General features: G+C 40.3%; 2 protein-coding genes across 2 annotated transcripts; one reads left to right on the top strand and one right to left on the bottom strand.

Moving 5' to 3' along the window:
• Positions 1 to 146: 146 nt before the first annotated feature.
• NUSAP1 (nucleolar and spindle associated protein 1) lies at positions 147 to 12,126 on the bottom strand. Its single transcript, XM_074149562.1, has 12 exons — positions 11,970 to 12,126; positions 10,918 to 10,983; positions 9,801 to 9,992; positions 8,545 to 8,716; positions 6,715 to 6,804; positions 5,887 to 5,999; positions 5,115 to 5,180; positions 4,741 to 4,925; positions 3,398 to 3,573; positions 2,286 to 2,396; positions 1,595 to 1,706; positions 147 to 1,214 (listed from the first exon to the last, which is right to left on the bottom strand). Exons 1-12 carry the CDS (start codon positions 12,060 to 12,062, stop codon positions 1,127 to 1,129), a joined length of 1,464 nt encoding a protein of 487 aa, XP_074005663.1. The 5' UTR covers positions 12,063 to 12,126; the 3' UTR covers positions 147 to 1,126.
• Positions 12,127 to 12,460: 334 nt separating this feature from the next.
• OIP5 (Opa interacting protein 5) lies at positions 12,461 to 17,879 on the top strand. The gene is made up of 5 exons (XM_074149812.1): positions 12,461 to 12,768; positions 12,895 to 12,961; positions 14,890 to 15,012; positions 15,573 to 15,654; positions 16,103 to 17,879. The coding sequence occupies exons 1-5, from the start codon at positions 12,468 to 12,470 to the stop codon at positions 16,256 to 16,258; spliced, it is 729 nt and encodes a 242-aa protein (XP_074005913.1). The 5' UTR covers positions 12,461 to 12,467; the 3' UTR covers positions 16,259 to 17,879.
• The last annotated feature ends 3,149 nt before the right edge of the window (positions 17,880 to 21,028 follow it).

The following is a 21,028-nucleotide window of genomic DNA, read 5'->3' as shown; positions in this document are numbered from 1 at the left end:
ACATGCTTTTATAAAGTGGTAGGCAGGCTCATGGGTAAGAAAAACTTGTCACAAAAAGACACTGAGTAGTAAATAAAAGTGTGAACAAAAAACTAGTGCTGCACCTGGGGAGATTATGCGCAGTCCAGCAGATGATACAACCAGTTATAAACAAGACAGAAGCAAAATATTTATTCCCCTCCCATTAAGTTCATAAAAAAAATAAATTGCTTGTTCTTGACATTTCAGCATATTTGATAGGACACTAAATGCACTGAAATAATTATTTGTTCAAATTCTAGCTGAGATTACAACTGCTAAATTACCTTTCCAGTTTCATTCGTAATACATCCAGACAGCTTTCCTCTGAATTTTTTTAAAAACTAACAATAACAACAGCTTTTAAATCTAAGGTATTGAACGTGCCTCAACACTATTGTAACCTCTTTTAAGCATCATAGAGATGAAAAGCAGAAGAGTTTTGTTAACATCTACTATTTACCATAGAAAAAAAACACACCTTAACTGTTCAAAGTTGCTTTTCAGTCGTGACTTTTTAAAAATATGGTATTTTACAATTATGTTATGCTGTAAGCTTTTATTTTTCCAGACAGCTTGCATATTTTTTTTCTTCTCTCAGAAATTCCCTACTACTTCATAGGCATGCAATTAGAAATGCTGAATAATTGTTGTAACAGTTGTTACGGAATTTAGGGATTGATCTGGAGCACAGGGCAAGTGGACATCTCCAACTCTTACAATTTACCAACGGACTATTTTGAAGCTTGGTATCCAGAGTGTGCATTCTCGTGGGTAACAAACCCATTTGTGTAGAGAAACCTGTCCTAAGTTGCAAGGAGGCTTCTTGAGCATCTTTTTTTCTATTCTTACATTTTCTGCTTTAACATCTTTAGTTAAATGAAAACATTATTAAGCAACTAGAGAGTTCTAAGCTGCTAAAAGTTTATAACTCTCATCTCATTGGGGAAGTTTATCCCTAAAACATTATGCTCAGATGCGTTATAAGGTCTCATTCAGTGCCCTCTGGATTCCACTAGTTAACAGCAACCTGAACCATACACAAACAGCAGAGATATTTACATGACAGGAACAGTATTTACAGCGATTTCTTGGATATTTCTTCCTCCTAACCCACAGATAACCCTCTGCGGTTTCCAAGAGCCTGAGCCTTTTTCTTTTTTCTCTCTTGCTCATGTTTCTCACGCCTTTCTTCCCTGAAGGGGAAAAAAAGAAGAGAGACGGACCATATCAAGTTATATTACAGGCAGAGACACAAGCAATAAACACAATACTTCTGTCTTAGACATACGGGTCTAACATTCAAGGTAACAATATATCAATATTCACAGCTTCTTCTGAGGTGCAGGTAATTCTCCAAACGCTAGAACATACAGCTTTCATAGAATGAAAGTCTGTTGGATTCAGAGCTGCCCTCTTTGTTGGCCTTCCTGATACTAGACAGACTATTCGAGGCAAAAATTGCTTTAATATAAAAGGATTCTTTGCTGAACTGCATATTTAAATCCAAAAAGACAAACAAGTCATCGTATAATTTTAAATAACACTATTCATAAAAAGTTAAAGTTGTACTAACCTTGTCTGGAGATGTGGCTGTTTGTAATCTTTCCTGCGTGAAGAGATGCTGTTACCGACAGACTTATTTAGGACAGTATTTTCTTTATATTCTCCCCAAGGTTTTAGTCGTCCTACAATTAGGGGGCAAAAGAGAGACTGTTGAATTACTAGTTTAGTAATTGTGCACTTAACTTGTTATAGTGACTTTATACCAGCTGGCCTGGTTTTTTGCGGGTTGACTTGCAGCTGAAACGCCTCTTCAGCTGCATTATCAGTTTCACCAGCCCCATTCCCTACAAGTAGTCTCTTTCTGTAAGTAGTAGCAGGTGACTGTAGTTAAAGTAACACACACCACACAAAGTTCAGCTTCTCACACACTAGTGGATTTTTAAAGAGAAATAAAATAAAAATAAGCCTCTTTTTGTAAAAGAGTATCTCATATTCCCTGTACATACATCTATTCAGTGGAATATAAGGATGTTTATTCTTATATTTGTGGGCTTTTGGTCATAAAGACTCATTCTTCAGTAGGGAGGCTCTTAAAGCATGGATTATGTAGAAGTTTAACATCAGTCCACAGACTCTATTGGAATCCAGAGAGGAAGGGAAAGGGACAGGAACAGAGACTGAAAACATTGCTGTGTTATGGTTTGTATCAACGCTTTAACTTTTAAGGAGTATGACCAACACAAACTGCAGGATCCCGGTACCTTTATGTGGCTGATACCGAAGCGGCCTCGAGAGACTTGCTTTGAGATCAAATGTCTTCTTTGCGCTGGTGGGTTCTGCAGAGTGAGCTGCAAACTTGAAGGGGGTGATAACTACAAAAGGCATCAAGACAGCCTACTTAATTACAGTAGCAAGAACATCAAGTGCCCGCGAAAGCCACCTTACGACTACCAAGACCAAAAAGAGTCATTAAATGCTACCTCTAAAGACAGAATTGCACAAATACAGCTCACTTGAAACAGGGAGCTTTCAGAGAGCAAGGACTGTAGAGTATTAGCCCTTTTGCACCGATTATCCTCTGCAATAGCATATATAGCTCCATGTGTTTTTCTAGTCCCTCAAAGCAAATTGCGTTTCCTAGTGTCTCTGCTTATCTGAAACCAAATAGATTTTCACATTAAAAAAAACAAAACAACACATTCTTCCAGAGGACACCAGCTTCTGACCAGCAGGGGAATTTCTCTTTTCCCCTAAAACCCATCAATATTGTCATACAGCAAGGCAGGCAACTCTGGGTTCTTTCCCTGTACCCGTGGATGCTTGAGGAGCAACTGTTAGATAGCAGAGCTGTACTGGTGCAGAGATCATCAGGAATCAGAAGCCGCCTGCTTTTCATTAGGGAGATTTAGTTCCTGAGTTAATGAGGGCTGCCAAAGCCAATGATAACAGCTTGCCTAAAACACAGCTAGGAGCCTGGTGCATGCCAGCCCAGCAAGGAGTATGAGACCTGAGAAGGCATCAGGAACTCCTCCCACCACAGAAAAGATCTCCCTGTACCTGTTATATGAGCCTTTTGCTATGTGGTCCCTAGAGGTCTAGAATGATTTCTGTGCCCTACATCCTATATTGGGCTTTTCTAGAGGTAGCTAGGTATCATACGTTTAAGTCTTAGCACCTACCTATTTTAGTCAAAAAGCTGGAAACCAAAGAAAACAAAGAAACTACTGTGGTTTCTAAAGAATCAGTCATGAATTAGAGAACTAAATTAAAATCTGGATCATGGCATTAGGGTTTAAAAAAAAAGTTATATGATAATTCAGTAAGACAAAAGTCTTGATATATAAAAAAGCCAAATATTTACAATCCACTTTACCCTTTGATGCAGTCAGGTCATTATTTCTTGCATTTCCCTTGCTGTTTTTCCGACTTATCAGTTTGCAGCTCTTTTGGTTATCAGGTGTGCAGCTCTCCTCCAAGTACGGAGACATTCGAGATGGTGTCTTGGTAAGAGAGCGCTTATGCTCATTATCTTTTGTGGCTTCTGAGAACCTGAAAATTATTAGAAATATGTAGATGACTAATCTTGTCTTCAAGGAACGCAAGCACCGTGACAGAATACAGAAGGTTCTGCATTCTACCTTTCTTACAGGTAGAAAGTTTTACTGGGTATAAAATGTTCACAGCTTATGCATAAACTTCACTAAAAATACTTTGCTGGCAGTTTGCAAGTCATGAGCCATCATCAATAGCAGCAAAAAATATTAGGAATTACTAAGAACTGACTTTCCTGTTATTTTGGAAAGCAAATATATTTAGATGTAATGAGCCAGTAGATTTCTTCACCGACGTATATGATTTACTTTACATTTGGATTCTGTAGTAAAACATTACATATAAAATACTATTAATTTGATTTATCAATGGAGTATCATGTGGACCGTCATTTTGATTCTTTTGAAAAGGTTTTTTGTTCAAGACTTCAGAAAAATTAGTAAGAGGCTAATAAAATTTACCGATAACAAAAGTTCATAATAGAGAATTAGATTACTGTGTAGGAATAACAAAGCACACATGGGCTTTTCAAAGGGAATGAGATGAGGTTTAAAAGCATTGAGTATGAGCTCATCCATTTAGCAATTCATCACAACTTTCTGGTGTCAACTTGGTTCCCATCTGCCAGAAACCATCTGCTTAGATTAGTCAATCACAAAACGTGACCCTGCCACGACCTGGAGGGGGACAGAGGTGTGGAGAAAAGGAAGAGTACCCAAAAAAAAAACCCCAAACCCTAATGATGACTCCATTGTGAGAGTCACCTGGAATACTGCATGCAGTTCTGGTTAAGTAACCTCAAAGATAAATTAATTCATATATAAAAGAGACTATTATGTTGCCTAAAAAAAAATGAAAAATTCTCTAACACAGTAAGAGAAGAAAAATAATTTGCTTTGGTTGATTTAAATGAAAATGCTGAAAATGAAAGCTGAAAGAGAGGCAAGATTCCTCTACCATTGAAACACCAAAACGAAGAATCAAGACAGTAACAGCACAGTAAGGCTTAAAGCGGTCATAAAGCTAGACTGAAAGTTAATCATCAGATTAGTCTCACGTAGTTCATGTTTGGAATGCAAATATAGACAAATCACACTTAGCGTGGATTATTTCACGTGTATCACACCAAATCGCTCACTGGTAGTTTTGGTTTGTTCTTTTTACCTAACATTCATTTTGGTTGTTGAAAGGACAGGATTAAATGAAGATTTCCTCGATAAAATACTCCGATTGGCAGCGTTCAGAGAATTGCGTGGTGAGCGACGGAGATGACCAGAAGTGTGGGTGGCGGAGAATCTGCCTCTCTCTGGATTTGGGCTGAATAAAAATGTTTTGCCACTGGATTGTTTCTAGGAAAAAGCAAATAATGAGTTAGCACACACTGCTAAAAATTTTATCAGAAAAAGAGCTAAGAGGAAGGGAAAACAAACAGGCGAGACAAAATCGTACCGTCTCTTCAGATTTTCCCTTTTCTCTTTAAAAGCATGTTTTAAGCGTAAGTAGTTCTATTATTATTAAACTAATCTGAAAACACATACCTTAGAATTGTTATGCGGAGTGCCTTTTTCTGATGCTCTTAGGTGATTTGATTTTTTGTCCAACATCTGCCAAAAGCAATTCACTTTAAGTATACACTGATACAGCGTATGTCAGAGAGAAATGTAGCGCTCAGTTTTGTTTTGATATGTCCATTAACAGAGTCATTCCTATATTCATCGACACATGACTGTCCCTTTTCTAAGGTCTGCCACGCTCTGGAAGAGGCCCTATTAGCAACCGTCACCCATGCAAGCATGAAATACAAAAACTGAGAGTCAAGGCCACTGCGAACCACATGCATTGCATATACGTTAAAGGAGAGTCAGATGCAGGCGACGGTTCTTTAAGGCACAAAAAAAAGGAACTTAAATATTTAATTCCCGCTCTTTGAAAAACAACCCATCCCCTTGGTTAAGCTCTGCAGCTATCCAAAGAGTTGTAAGCAAAAGCTCCAGGAGATCCTTCACAAAACTAATTGCGACATAATTATTTTTACTCAAACCTGACAAGTTCTTTGTGGGTTCCTATAACTATTTATAGCCATACACTCTTAACATATAAAAACTTATATAACTATACAAGTTATATACAAATAACTATATGTAACTAGTTACAGAGGACTGCAGTTAAATTTCACTGGTCATAACATGCTATGTCATGTACACATGACCGGCTACTTACTGCTCTAAAGAGACTCTATAGGGCTTTTAGAGGGGATCTGGAGAGAAATGAATACAGCAACACTGGATATCTTCCCGTGTTACCACTTACCTTGAATTCATTGAGAGTACTGCTGCAGTTTTCAATCATTTTTTTTTTCCTCTCAATGTAGTCAGTGATAGATTCCATTTTCTTGAACTGAGCCTCGTGCAACTTTTTAAAGTCTAGAAAGTTCCAAAAAAATCAGAAGAGTCACGTATCTGATAAGCACCTAAGGAAGCTCACTACTTAATAGAAGAATCTTGCAACAGCTATCACTGTGGCCTCAAAAAAACCCTCAAAAATGTATCCCTCTAATAAAACACTGTGTATACACAGGTAACCAAACAGCATGAAACAGAATCTACTTCAGTTACCAGTTACCTGGTGCGTGCTCTGGAGAATTATAGAATGGTTTGGGCTGGAAGCCACCTTTAAAGATCACCTAGTCCAACCCCCAAATTCTGCAGCTAAAGAAAAAAAAAGAAATACCTCCAAATTTTATACAAATGGATGTATTGTATAAAGTGATGAAAATTAGCTAATAGATAGTAATACAGACCAATGGTAGTATTTATCAAGTAAAAACTAAACAAGCAGGAGTAATAGCATGTTTTCCTGCCCTTTGTTGGTTTGAAAGTCTTGAATGCAAGTATTATATCCAAAAGACATCAGTGCTCAATAAACCAGCTTTATAACATAGATGCAAGTCATTTACTACTGTGAATTTACAAGCTGGAAGATATACATTAAAACGTAACCTTTGGGAACTTCTTTCTTTGAATGCTTTTTAAAGAGAGGATGTTCTTTTCTTCAAGAAGAAACAGAAATTTGGGTTATAAAAACCTGTAAGTCTCCCTTCACACAGAGGCAACACACCTAGATGGCAGGTTCTCTTACTTGGTGTAGTAGCTTTCATTCCTGTTTTCCCAGACCTAGATGTACGGCCTACATATAAAGGGATCTTCCCTCCCGCGCGGTGAGCATCACCTGGTACAGTGAGATTAGACAAAATTACTAGAACTCCTGGAAGATATTTTAATGTCATCACAACTGGTTTAGAAGTATTTGTTCCAAAACACACCTTATCTCCTCAAAGTGGGTTTAGGTTTTGAGAAATAAAAACATCAGCTGGAATAGATATGTCCTAAGTCACCCAAAAGCCTTTTAACTGGTACGTCAATAACAGCACATCTTGACAAACTACAAGCCCAGCATGAATGTTACAGTCACACTAGATTATTATCTTCTGATAGTACAGTATTTTACGGGGGAAGTTAACAAGAGAACTATGCTTGTGGTAAGCAAAACTAACATTAAATTCACAGGTCTTCATCTGTTTAATAAGCTACCGATTTTAAAATACTGATAACGAAGAAGAAATGCTTTCTGGCCATCTTTTTTGCCACTTCTTTATATACACAGAGGGTCTAAGTTCTTTTTAGCGTCTCTGCTCTCAGGCATGGTATTAAGCTCGTGTTCACGTTTTAGTGATTAATTTTATTAAGAAAAAAAAAAAATCAGGTGAAGACTTCACATGGAGTTCAATATTTGCATATTGAAAACAAACATTTGCTTTTCTATTAATTTATATCGCCTTTAAAGTAAACTTGGATGACTTCAATATGTTGAAAGAAATTCTCACTGGAAGCAAATAATGGGGCATTATTGAAAATAATTGTTGAAAAAATCAACTTTTCAACATTTCAAATGCATAGTATTTTTGTCACACAGCTCTTGCTGTCTGAAATTACTGACAAAAAAGAAAAACAAAAGACCAGAAAGCAGTACAGATATTTATAATTAGTTATAGGACTGTGCTAACTGTCAGGATGAATGCTGCCTCAACCAAAGCATCCTCTACATATTCTATTGTTTGTTTTCAGAAGAACCTTCATTGAAAAAAACCTAATTTTCTAAATTAGTTTAAAAATTATAGATGGCCTCCAATAAGAATGTCCTTGTAAATTCTACTGAACATCAAGAATACCCATAATACAGCTGAAGGACTACATACACTTAGTCTAACAGGAGCAAATAACGATATGTATCTTATTTTACAGACCCATAATATCAATAAATTATCAGATTGAGCGGACAAACTCATTTCGTCATGTCAGCTGCATGCACAAAGGAGTGGGGGAGAAATGAATTCATATTTTCAGCAGCCTTATGTTTGAAGGTCTGAAAAAGACACCAGATTAGAAAAGTGATCCACCGTAATACATTCAGATATTGTTTGGCAGTTTAAACAATTTATAAAGGATCCTGTCTGTATGTCCTTTTCTATTATTTTTATTCCTGAGAAGAAAGTGACAAAACCTGCCCATCTGTAGGAAAAGAAAAAAAGAAAGAAGCAGCATGAGAAAGGAAGCTCTCCCTTTTTTGCCACTTTTTAAAGGAGCCGAGTAGCATCTCAGGGGTATTCCAAAAGGCACTGATCCTAAATGAGGCGCAAGACTTAAGTACACTCAGAACTTCAAGAACTCCTTTACTAAAAGCATCAGGTCCAGAAGTTCTGAAGTCGAAGCCAGCAGAATTCCTGCATTGCAGAATTTGTGTCACATCTTAAAACAAACAAGTACACGAACTCAAACGAGACAGATTTTTTTCCTGATACTGATCACCAGACACGCCACAAAAATCTTTGCAGACATAGTAAAATGCACCTTTTGGTTATTTTAAGTAGTACAAATTACTGAACTTACATTTTTAGAATTTTCTACTTACCTACAACTCCACCACTTTTAGTAGAAGTCTTCTCTGGTTGTTCTTTCTGACCAGCACCCATCCCCGGCTTCTCAATAGCTCTCTTTTTAGTTACTTCTTCCTCCTTTTGGAACAACTGTCCTTTTTCGTGCTCATCCCGAGGCACTTCATTTTCTTTTGTTTCGGAATGCTCCTGTAGTTTAAACATACTTCATTTAAATAGTTTGTTCCAATTGGATATAAAGAAAACTGTTGTTCTGAGAACAGTCAGTCAGTGGAAAAGGTTGTCCAGAGAGGCTATGTTTACTCCATCCTTGGAGGTTTTCAATATCGGATTAGATAAAGCCTTAAGCCTTGTGGTCTAACCTCAAACCCAACCCTGCTTTCACTGGGAGATTGAGCAATAGACTTTCTGAAGCCCAACCTGAGTTAAACTGTGAAATACTTAACCTGTTATTTCACCCATCTATGCTAAAAAGCTTTTACCTGCACTACTCTTAACATTTTAGTGTAAAATTGCCTTTATTGAAAAAAGTTATTTGCAAGTAAAAATAGATTGATTCCCTAGTTACGTTAGTTTTTACTATTGCAGCTTTGGCTACTGTACAATTGTCTAACACCAACAGAAAAACACTCCTCATTTCCCTCCCCTAACTTTAATCAGTCAGTCTTTCACACAGTTCTTAGTTTACCCACTACTTACATGTAATCCTAGAGAAAAATAATTCTACCCGTCTCACCTTGAAACTTTCCCTGCCTCAGTCATACAACCCATGAGTAAAGAACCCACTGAGAGGAGTGGGAATTAAAAAATTGTGAGGTTTAGGCAATCATGCAATTTTTGTTAATTTCTTCTATATAAAGAAAGAGAAAGTAGCCTTGTTTTAGATAAATTCTGAAAGTAGTCTAATATTTAGAATACTACGATGAAGTAATGAAAGCAGTCTTACATGCAGATAAAGTGTCTGGAATTGTATATTTCTTGGAGGAACTTAATTTATTTCCTTTAACTAATGACTAACGAGTAGTATCTGTTTATTACGGAATAGTACATAGTAAAGACAGACAAAATCAGTGCTGCAAAGTACAGAAAATCAATACCAGAATGTTTGCATATGAAATTCTCTCTATACAATAAACACACACAGTCACATATATATATAAAACGCATAGCGCCTACTAAGTGGTGGTAGAAAAAAAAAAAATCAGGTGTGTTTAAATTATGCTTAGGGAAAGGGGGGGGCAGCCAGCACACAAAACCAAGCAATGTAAATCACCTCTTCCTCATCAGAAAGCCCTGTATTTTCTTCGCTGGTATTAGTTTCCTCCTTGGAGTTTCTCTTTTTTCTGGTTATTTTCTTTTCTTTACCACGTCTTTTTGTAAGAAAACACACTGAATGAGGCATAGTTTCCTCATGATTGCTCAGTTCACCCGATTTGATGGGAGCAGATGCACATTTTTCAGAGTCCTGTTGCAGAGAAATACTATAATGCGGAACATATCTGACACAAACATAGATTAGATACTCCAAAGAGACAGTATCAACTTTATTATTGGAAAAAGTATTTCACACAGAGGAAACCCAGTAGCACGCCACTTCGTAGCGTAGTAATCAGGAAATTGGCAATATCTAGATTTCCCTAAACAAAGCTCATTGTTTGAAGACTTATTTAAAAGTAAGTCCTACGGTTGTTTTATTACATAGCACTTAAATAAGATTATTAAAAATACTTTATATTTGAAATTTGACTTGCATGATGCTGTGACCCTCCCAGATTTGTACATTTCTGTAGAATACTCTCCACCAAAAACCCAGAGCCTCTTGCATGCTTGTGAAAATTAAAAATAAGCTGACATGGATCACACCAGTTCCTCAAACCTTTAAAGACTTTAAAGGAAGAACTTAAAGGGAAATATATTTTAGAAAAAGCAGATACCAATTTACTTAAACATAAAAAACATGGCCGAACTCAACAAAATAATTCCACTTACAGATGATAAAACTTTTTTAAAAAAGAAAACAATACATTAATAGGTGAATAAAGGAAAAAGAGTCAGTGTAAATAAATTGTAGTAGATGTAAAATGCTTTCCGCCGAGTATCTAGTCCCTTTCATCTAGGCATGGAAAATGAATAAAATATTCTTATATTTGGTACTGACTAGTGTCTGGAGCTAAACAGGCAAGAATTAAAATTAATTCTATGGAAAGCACATGTTAGTATTCAGAGAATGATTTTGTACCAATGCTGAAAGATTTTGGCAGCTGGAATGAAGTCAGCTTTGGGTCATAGGAGGCTGCTTCAAAACTAATATTAGCACATCTATTTCTATCAGTACATGAGTGTGTTAAATTAAAAGCACTGTTAAGAATGGCTGATTTATCATCTATTACCGTATTTTCATCGTCTTGTTTTGTTCCATGGAAGTGCTGATTCAGTGCTTTCAACAATTTGTCTGCCTGGAGAGAAATCAAAACAACATATGAACCAAGTATGGCATTAAGTCATCAAACAAAAAACTGCATAAACCCAGCTAGTGTCCTATCAATTGATCCAACAAGCAAGCAGAATATTTCGTGAATCCAATGGAATAAGGCATGCCTAGAGCTTCATTCGAGTCAGTCAAATCAGAGAAAGTGCTCAAGGCTGCAGAAAAGCACGTTCCATTTTCTCCACAGAGGCACAACGACAAATTTCCCTGGCTAGATTTCTTCCAGAAGTTTTCCGTCTATTTTCCAGAAAGTTTAATCGTTCAAGGACGAATGAAACGGACTGCTTTTTAGCAGCTGCGTAGCTGAACAGGAATTAAAACTGTATCAAATTTCCGCAACAAATTATGTCTTGGCCAAACTACACGCAAAGCATCCTTCTCACCCCTTACATACAGTAATAGCTGTAAAATAACAACAACAAAATTACATCATTCATGTTTTAGGCTAGGAAAGACTCTTAAATACTTAACTTGAAAGGTCAGCATCAAACCAAACCTGAACTAGAAGTTTAAGAACAAAAAAACTCAGAAATAAAACTCCAAGCCGAAATCTTAATCCCGTCAAGAGAAGGAGCCCCTCCGCCCACCCAAAGTTCTGGATTTTCATTCTTTTAAAGCTTTATGCCTCCTCCCACTGGCAGCGCCTCAGCCCGGCTGCTGCCCGGTGATTTACAGGCGGTGCCTCCCGGGGGGGGTGAAACCGCCCTCACGAACGCGTAGCTCCAGGCAAGAGAAATCGGCGTGTGCTTAAGTTTCCTCCTTCTTAACCGCGACTATTAACCCGCCGCGGACCCCGCGGGGGGGCAGCGCTCCCCTCCCGACACCCACTCCCCTCAGCTCCCAGCCGGGCAGAAGGGGAGCCCCAGAGCCGAGGCCGCTCTCTGGAGGACAGGAGGGACACCCGGAGCTTTCCCCCCCCAACCCGCCCCTCTCTGCTCAAGGACGGCCTCTCACCCGCAGGTTGGCCTTCAGGCCGGCAGCCTTAGCGATCTGCTGGAGCTCGACGTACTTCAGCGACTCCAGCTGCTGGAGCGAAGGGAGCGCCATGACGGCGACAGCAGCGGCGCCGACCCACCGCCTCACCGGCCCCAACCGCCGCGCTTCGAATCTCGCGCTCAACTAACAGGCCGCGCCTTATCCCCGCCCCCGCCGTTCGAACTCGCCCGCCGCGCCAGGCCATTGGCTGAGCCAGACAAGGGGGTCGGGCCTAGAGGCACGGAAACCACCAATGGCGATGCAGTCACTAGGGCGTGCTTTTTTTCAAACGCGATAGGCGCTGCCGGCGAGGGAAGGCCCTGCCCTCTCCTGCTTGATTGGGCGACGGAACGTCTCGGCGCGGCCCGTTCTCCAATGACCTCGGGCAACGAGGACTGACGCGCCCGCTGTCCAATAGCAGCGCAGATCGCGAGGCCGGGAAGGCGGGCGGCGCGCTCGAACGCGGGGCGGGAGAAGATGGCGGTGCGCCGGCAGCTGCGGATGCTCTTCCAGGAGCCGCAGCTCGATGGGGTCATCACCGTGGAGCGGCCGCCCTCCCCCCCCACCACCGCCGCACGCCTCTGTCCCTCGCCGCCTTCCTCACCGCCGGCCTCGGGGGCGGTGGCGGAGTCATTGCCGTTGTCGCCCCCGCGGCGGCAGGGCCCGCTGCCAGCGGACTGCGCCGTGTTCCAGTGCGGCGGCTGCTGGGCGGTGCTGGGGGACTCGCTGCACCTCTGCGCCCAGGAGGAGCGGCGGCTCGGCCTCCTCGTCTGCTACAGTCAGTGCCCGCCTCGGGGGGGGGAGTGTCGGCGGGTGTCCTGAGGCGAGTCCCTAGGGGCGGCCGGGGCGTCGTCCTCAGCGGGTCCCTCCCTTTATCCCTCCTTCTCTCTCCTTTTCTCCTCAGGAGTCACAAACAACGTGGTCTGGGAGGACTCGCTCATGGTCGGCCTGGAGGGAGCCCTCCTGGGATGGTGGGTAGCGCTCGCCCGCTGCGCCCTCTGGGCACTGGGCCTGCTGGGGGCGACGAGGGGCTTGTGGCGAGCTCGGGAGCTCCTCTGGCTGGTGGCCTGGGGTTTCAGTTTTTAAGTTCCGAAGTGCTTTTCGTACCCGGGCTCCATCGTTTCGGATGGAGAAACCTTTTGTAGGTATGGAGCTTTCTTTTTTTTTTTTTTTTTTTTTGGTCAAAATCCTAAGTTTTGCTGCTCCAACCGTTTTTGGTGGAGAGGAACGTTTGAGCAATGTGGGAAAAGACAGCCTAGCCTTTATAGAATCATAGAATGGTTAGAGTTGGAAGGGACCTTAAAGATCATCGAGTTCCAACCCCCCTGCCATGGGCAGGGACACCTCCCACCAGACCAGGTTGCTCAAAGCCCCATCCAGCCTGGCCTTGAACACCTCCAGGGATGGGACATCCACAGCTTCTCTGGGCAACCTGTTCCAGTGTCTCACCACCCTCACAGGAAAGAATTTCTTCCTAATATCTCATCTAAATCTCCCCTCTTCCAATTTAAAACCATTACCCCTTGTCTTGGCACTACAATTCCTGACAAAGAGTCCCTCTCCAGCTCTCCTGTAAGAGAGGGACTCTCCTGTAGTTAGTTCTCTTTTTTTCTACGCCTTCCCTTAAAAAGGTGTATTACCTAAATTTAAGCATCTCTGTTTAGGGGTTGGTTTTTTTGTTTGGTTGTTTTTTGGGTTTTGTTTGGTTTTGTTGTTTTTTTTTTTTTAATACTGGAAATAACTAACTTCTCTATTCACGAGCCTACAGTTACCCACAGGTTTGGTGACTCTGCGATTAGTCTGATGGGAAGGACGTAAATACCGCCTGAGGGCTTTACAGAACCAGCAGCTTGTTTAAATGATGTTTAAAGGCCATTCTGCAACCTTAGAACTTTTTAAATACAAGACTTTGGTTGTTGAGTTTGTTTGGGGGGGTGTGTGGTGCGTCTCCGCATGAGGCAATAGTCTTTTTTTTTTTTTTTTTTTTAATCAGGAGGAAATCTCACATCTACGACCTGCCATAGGTGTGGGCGCAGGCATTGTTTTACCAGTTAAATCGCGTTCAGTTGGCACAGCATAAACCACTCCGTGGTAATAAGCCATGTATTTTCTTCCCCAACTGCAACTTCACTTATTACGCAGATTATTTCTTACACGATGTGCCCACTTCTTTTGCTCGCATTCTCTCTGTACATGGCCAGTAGGTCGAGGGAGGTCATTCTCCCCCTCTACTCTGCACTGGTGAGGCCACAATTGGAATACTGCATCCAGTTCTGGGCTCCCCAGTTCAAGAGAGACACGGAAGTACTGGAGAGAGTCCAACATAGGGCAACAAAGATGATTAAGGGATTAGAGCACCTCCCTTACAAGGAAAGGCTCAAAGAGCTGGGGCTCTTTAGCCTGGAAAAGAGAAGGCTGAGGGGAGACCTTATCTATGTTTACAAGTACCTAAAGGGTAGGTTGAAGGATGATGGAGCCAGACTCTTTCCAGTGGTTCCCAGCGATAGGACAAGGGGCAACGGGCACAAGCTGGAACATAGGAAGTTCCACTTAAATATGAGGAAAAACTTCTTTACAGTGAGGGTGACAGAGCCCTGGAACAGGCTGCCCAGGGAGGTCGTGGAGTCCCCTTCTCTGGCGATTTTCAAGCCCCACCTGGATGCAGTCCTGAGTAATGTGCTATAGGAAATCCTGCTTTAGCAGGGGAGTTGGACTAGATGATCCCTAGAGGTCCCTTCCAACTCTGACAATTCCGTGATTATTTATTTAAGGAGAGAGCAATACTATGTCTTGTTTTGCTGCCCTGATAGAATTGATGATTTGATGTCCTCCGCCAAGCGTGCAGTATCTATGGTTTCAGAAGCTTGTGCTTAATAATATTATACCTTCTCTCTTTTAGTGCTTACAATGCATTATCCTGTCAGTCTTGTGGCTTGATCGTGGGCTTCATTCTTTATTCTGCTCCCAGTGACCTGGCCTATCTCCGAGGCTGCTTCTGTTTCTTCAAGCACAGCATCATCTGGTGAGAATACTATATTCTTACGGTACTCACAGGGATTTGCGAGTTATTACAACAGGGTGTCCAACTATTATCTGCAGCTCACAAAAGTGGCTTCGCTTTTGACTGAGCCCAGTGGTGTGGGATTTTAATATCCTCTACGTTTAAATTGTTTGTGTTGGCGTGACTCCATTTGATTTGCCGTGTGCTTTGTGAGTGTCCTCATGTAACGTCAAGGTTTAAATTTAGTCGTTTGCAATACTGAAATCTCCTTCAGTTCCAGATTTGCTTAGCCAATGTAAAGAATCAAAACAGTTCCATGACAGATGAGAACTTGACACTAGAAACTGTAAACTACTTATAGCTGGTGGTGAGAGCACCTTCTGATTACAAAGTAAAACCATTGTTACGTTTTTAATATTTTCACAACGTGTTGACTGCTTTTGGCAACAACTTTGTATCTGATTTAAAATAATCTTAAATAATCTGTCTAAACAATGAATGCAATTATGAGGTTTCTAACTGGTTTTCTTGTATTGTGGTTTTGTTTTTTTTTTTTTTCCCTTTCCCCTTTTGTTTTCCAGTTATCTCTTAGGAAAACAAATGATAATAGAAGCTTCTAAGGTGAATTTTCCTGCTGTGACTTTGAAGGAAAAACTGCGAGAAGTAAGGTTTCTACATTAATTTGTATGCAAAATATTTTTTAAATGCTGATATCTGTATGGATATCAATCCAAAAATATTGATACAATTACTTTTTTTTTCCAAGTTCATAAAATAGAAAAAATACTGATGTATAATACAGTGATTGACTTAAATGCATGAGACATGAAAAACGCTTTCTAGAACCACTTATCTGCAAAACATATCCAGTTCTAGCTAACTTTCTGGCAAAAGTTCATTATCCTTTGTTATGGTTTGAGAAACCCACTAGAATTTATTGTCATTCAGACAATTATTCTACCACCTGATGATCCCTTCCCACCTCTTTAGCCACTGAAAGTGGGGTGCAAAGATCATTCAAAAATCCAGTGTTAGGACACTTTTTTTCTCTAGTTTCAATACTCATTTCTCTTCTCTTTTTTCTTTTTCTTTTTTTTTTTTTTTTCCCAAGATGAAAGAAAAGCTTGTGGAGGTCCACATTCGCGTAGAATTGCTGATGAAGAAGCTGGAGGAACTGCAGCAAAAGAATGATGTAGCAGAAAGGCAAGCATCCGCTCCAAATGCGGTTGGCCTTCCGCCGGGATATGCAATAGTCAGGGTCAACTAATAATATGCCATTTTTAAGAACTGCGGAGTTGCTTCTGCATCTCAGCTGAGCTTGTTCATTATGGTGAAATAACGCACCAGAACAGGCTTGAGTGTTGATCTGTCACTTTATCTGCGTATAGAAAGAATCGATGCTTAAATGCATCCCTTCAATCTAAGGGGAACATCTGAAATCTGACAGACTGAAGTTATGCTTGGAAAAATGAATAGCTCACCCATGCGGCGCATCGCGCTCTGAGACAGCATAAATACGACTTTGATTCTCTCCAATGACTTCAGGGGGAAAAACAGCCTTTGAAATACTAAAATCAGGTTTCTGGAACTATACGAAACACACTAACAAGCTGATATTCAAGAGGGGCTGTTATAAATTGAATGTTCTCACACAGATCTAAAGTCCCTGTCCTACCTTTTCATACAGACACAGCATTAATGGCAGCTAGCTGTTGGCCAAGTGGCTCATTAGCTACCTCTGGTATCCGAGCCACTTGCTGAGTGGCCTCCTGATCAGTTCTTTTAGATTGGCTTGTGTACGTGGCCTGCAGAAGGAGCAAGCTGGCGTGTCACAGAAGCTGCCCAGTGTGCTTGCTTAGTGTAGTGTGTGAATCTGGCTGGCAGAATGCTGGCTGGCACACAAGGCCTTGGATTTCAAATTCAAGGGCAGCCCGTGTGCTTGCCAAGTCCCCTGGAAGCACGGCCCCGTGGCTGCGCAGGACTGTGGCACGCTCCTGCTGCAGGGCACCTCTCAGGGCACTGCTTCAGAGGATTTAGGTGGGCAGCTGGCACTTATGCTACTACTTAACTGTGCTGCGCTTTGATTAGGAGTTCCAGGTTGTCCCAGTTCATTCTGATTAAGCACTAACATAGAATACCAACAGCTGTTCTGCAGAAAGAGGAGAGGCGCGCTCTGTTAAATTCCAATACTATATGCTATCTAAAATATTTTTATGTTTTCCAATTTTGACAGTGCAAAAATGCAGTGCTTTTCAGTGACAGCTAAATTCAGGATGTCAAAAGTAACTACCTGAAGTAAATGTTAAGACTCCTGTAAGATCTGTCTCATTCCCTGTGATGATAAATGTTATATTCTCTAAAATGAGCTCCATCCCGAACCCTTAGCTGGAAGGCAGTTCTTAAACAGTTGTCACTGTATATTCAGGTGAAGTTTGGAGTCGCTGTATTTGATTGCTTCATTATTAAGAATGCAACGTTTTTAAACTTGTGTTGTGCAGTGACTTCTGCATTATGTTTAAGGACCTGTTGGTCTTTAACTGGGGTCTTGTGACTAAGCTCATTTTGTGCAAGCATCCGCCTGTATCAAGTAAATGCTTTCCATTGTATAACTTCCCCTTGCGTTACTTTCTAAGTGACAGCCCTTTTGTCATTGCAGCAGTCTAAGAAACATGACTGATGGTGGGACTACTCACTTTTGCCCTTTTATTCTGGTTTCTGCATTGAGACTGTTTCTTGCTATGTACTTCACATCTATACTGTGTATAATAGTGCTAAATTGCCTTCTTTCGTTTAGCCAAGTGTCCACCTAAAAGGAAAAGAAAGTTGTCAGTTACATTTTTTTTTTTAATATATATTATCTTTACAGTTGTAAAGAATAAACTTTTTTTAAATAAAAAAAAAAGCTGAAATTCAGAAGTATGTATTGTGTGAATCACTGATAATACCATGTGAGTCATAAGCCCCTTTCTTTTCCTTAAATTTCCTTGCAGGGAAAAATAAATCTTGCTTAGGTCCCGGCTCGTTATGAAGCATTAAATATTTAATGGTTCCTCACATTACTTAGCATTAATTTAAACAAATTTTTAAACTACATTTTTCCAATCTTTGGAATTGGGAGGACTCTGCTCTGTTGAGTCACGCTGTGGTCCTTCGTGTCTGTTTGTCAAATGTTTTTTCTTGGCACTGACTATTGCCTGATGTGCCTGCTGATACTCACAGCAGTATGGTGTTCTAAGTAAATTCTGTTTTAAGAAGCAAACCACCTTAATTTACAAAACATAAAACAAATGCATTAATCTTCAGTAATTTGAGATGAACATTTTCTGAGACACCAACTTAAACCTACGGGTGCATTTTGATTTAAGTGATGCTTATAAATTGATTTTTTTTTTTCCCGAAAGATTCAGCTTCTGATCCCACAGTCTGTCCCAGATTCAAATTCCTCTTAATCAATCAGTGAATATTTGTTTTTCTTATTCTGGTGTAGAACCTCATCTCCTTTAACTAGGCATCTTGTAAGACATGCTCTAGCTTGAAGTGCATCCAGGGCCAGGCTGGCTTGGGAGGGATGGATTCTCTAAATGAATACCAACCACTTGGAAAGCAGGTCTCAAGGTCATGTTCAGCAGCTGTCTTCTCTGGAATCTAAAGACAAAAACAGCTAGAAAATGAAACAAATTAAGGTTGTTGAACAGACTACTGAAGTGACAACCACACCGTGAATCTTTTGTAAGCAAACTGCAAGGAAAGTTGTGACATCCCAACCACGGAAGGAATTTTTCAGAAATGGAGTTGCCGAAGCAATAAACAATCCACATATATGAAATACTTTTCTGAGGGGCTTATTACTTTCAGGCAATCTATACAAGCAACAGAAGCTTTCTGCTACCATCTAAAACAACCCTTGAAGCTTTTAACTGATAAGTTGCCCCTCAGTGTGAGTGGAGTAACAACTTTCCTTTAGTTGCCTTCCAAGAAGCCAGACGCTCTTGTGCCTGAAGTCTGCTGGAACAGCTGGACCCAAAGCAGATGATGATACCCAGCATACGTCAGTTTAGCTCAAATTGTGAAGTTTTGACAAAGGTACAGCAAATAACACAAACACATCTGGGAAGTAGAGTGTATAATAAGTTGGCTAATTCATCTTCTGAACAAACGACACAGCCAGTTTTAGTGCATTCTCAGCCTGTGCTGCTTTATTGCTAAAAAAATTTGTATACAGGTGCAGAGTTTCCAAGTTCATTTTTAAACAGTTCCTCTTTACAGTGTCAAAAGAATAAAATCTTATCTTGAAATCCTCAAAGATGCATAGATATAAAAGCAAGCTGCCTTTTGGAAAAACATCAGAATTTGCAGGGAGACATTCTTTCACTGTTACCATGTAAAACACGTGTGCAATGGGAGTACATAGTTCCTAGTGACACCAATAATTTCCTCCACTAATCCATGAGCATGCCATCAGAAGTTCAGTATGAGAAGTATTTTCTAGCCTGTTTTTTAAGTACTAAGGTAATTTTTAAGTATCTGTAACTAATACTTCTCCTTTGCTGTTATATCACACTTTTCGAAAGGAGGATATCTTCACTGACATCCTAAAGTAGCTTATTCCTCAGGTTTTATATTGAAGAGAATAAGCATTAACAAAGGATACAGCTGCTTATTCATCGCACAAAATTAAATATATTTAACAGGGTTTAAAACCATGCAAAGTGTTCTAAAGAATACCCACTAAGAATTAGATGACCATGGTTAACTGCTGGGCTAAACTTGTTTTACAAATTCCCTTTTGGCTTGAAGAAGTTGGCTCAAAGGATTTCCATTTTCTCTAACTTCCCACACCATAAATTAGTTATCTTCTCTTCTAATATTCCTATCTTCATTTGGCAATTCTTGTCTACCTAGAAAGAGTATTCATGAGAAAAACACAACCCCCATTCAAAACCCAAATCACGGTGCTTTATGGATGGTTGGTGATGAAGTATGAACAGGAGTTAACTTGACACAATCTCTTCCTCCAGGACACTTCCTCTTCCTGTTCAGGAAACAGGATGGAGCCTCTGTACATGGAGAAGTGTGTTCTGCACAAGTTAAGCCCACCTACAAAATTAAGCTAAGCTAGAAGTATGGTATTCTGCAGTAACAAGCTAGTATTCTACACATTTGGATACAAGTTGAAACTTGGAAAAGTATTAGTGACGTAGGCTATGCCACACGTTCTACGTTATTTTTAAACTGCCAGCAGAAATTCACTGCATTATCCACTAAAAGACTTGGGAAACATCACAGAGAACACACTAAAAGTTTACAGAAAGATGGCACCCAAATTCCCTTTCAGTTAATAAATGAAGAAAAAAGACTATTGCAACCTGTGTTGCAGAAGATAAAGACCTTCAGTGATCAAATCTCATTTTCTGTTTTTAAAAATCTCTTTAAAGAACTCAAAAAATATACAAGATTACCAGTATTTTCAGGTTCATTCCTGCAGGTGCCATTATTGCTGGCTGGTACCAGTATGCTTCAGTACAGCTGCCTATGTGGCTAGAGAGTTACCTGAAAATACTGTCTATTAAAAAGCTATTCAACACCTGAAATGTATGTACTGTGCTTATTAATTTCAGTCTTCTCCAAATAATTTCTCTCACCACACCCAAGCTTACTACCTACTGCCTGGCAAATACTACACTCAATTTGAGTCTGTGGTTTCCGACACTTGGTTGGTGTTTGTTTGTTGGTTGTTTTGTGGGGTTTTTTTTTCACCCGTTGCTCCCCCCTGCACTTTGTAAGAAACTCTGCACCCTTTTCCTTGCTACAGCTGCAGCAGGTGAGAAACCTCATCTCGCCCCTAAACATGCTTAGTTCATGCCCTGCTTTTTACATGCTCAGGGCACTAATATGAACCAGACAAGAGGTGATAAAGGCGAGTTCTGCTGATCCTGGTTCCTGATTTACAGTTTTGGTGCCATGCTTCTGTCCCTATCTATACATTCTGCCCCTTTCTCTACAGAGGCAGCACATTCTCTAAAAACTCAAAATTTGA

The sequence above is a fragment of the Numenius arquata genome, chromosome 6 (assembly GCF_964106895.1).
Source record: "Numenius arquata chromosome 6, bNumArq3.hap1.1, whole genome shotgun sequence".
Taxonomy (NCBI): Eukaryota; Metazoa; Chordata; class Aves; order Charadriiformes; family Scolopacidae; genus Numenius; species Numenius arquata.
This window is presented reverse-complemented; position numbering and strand designations above follow the sequence as displayed.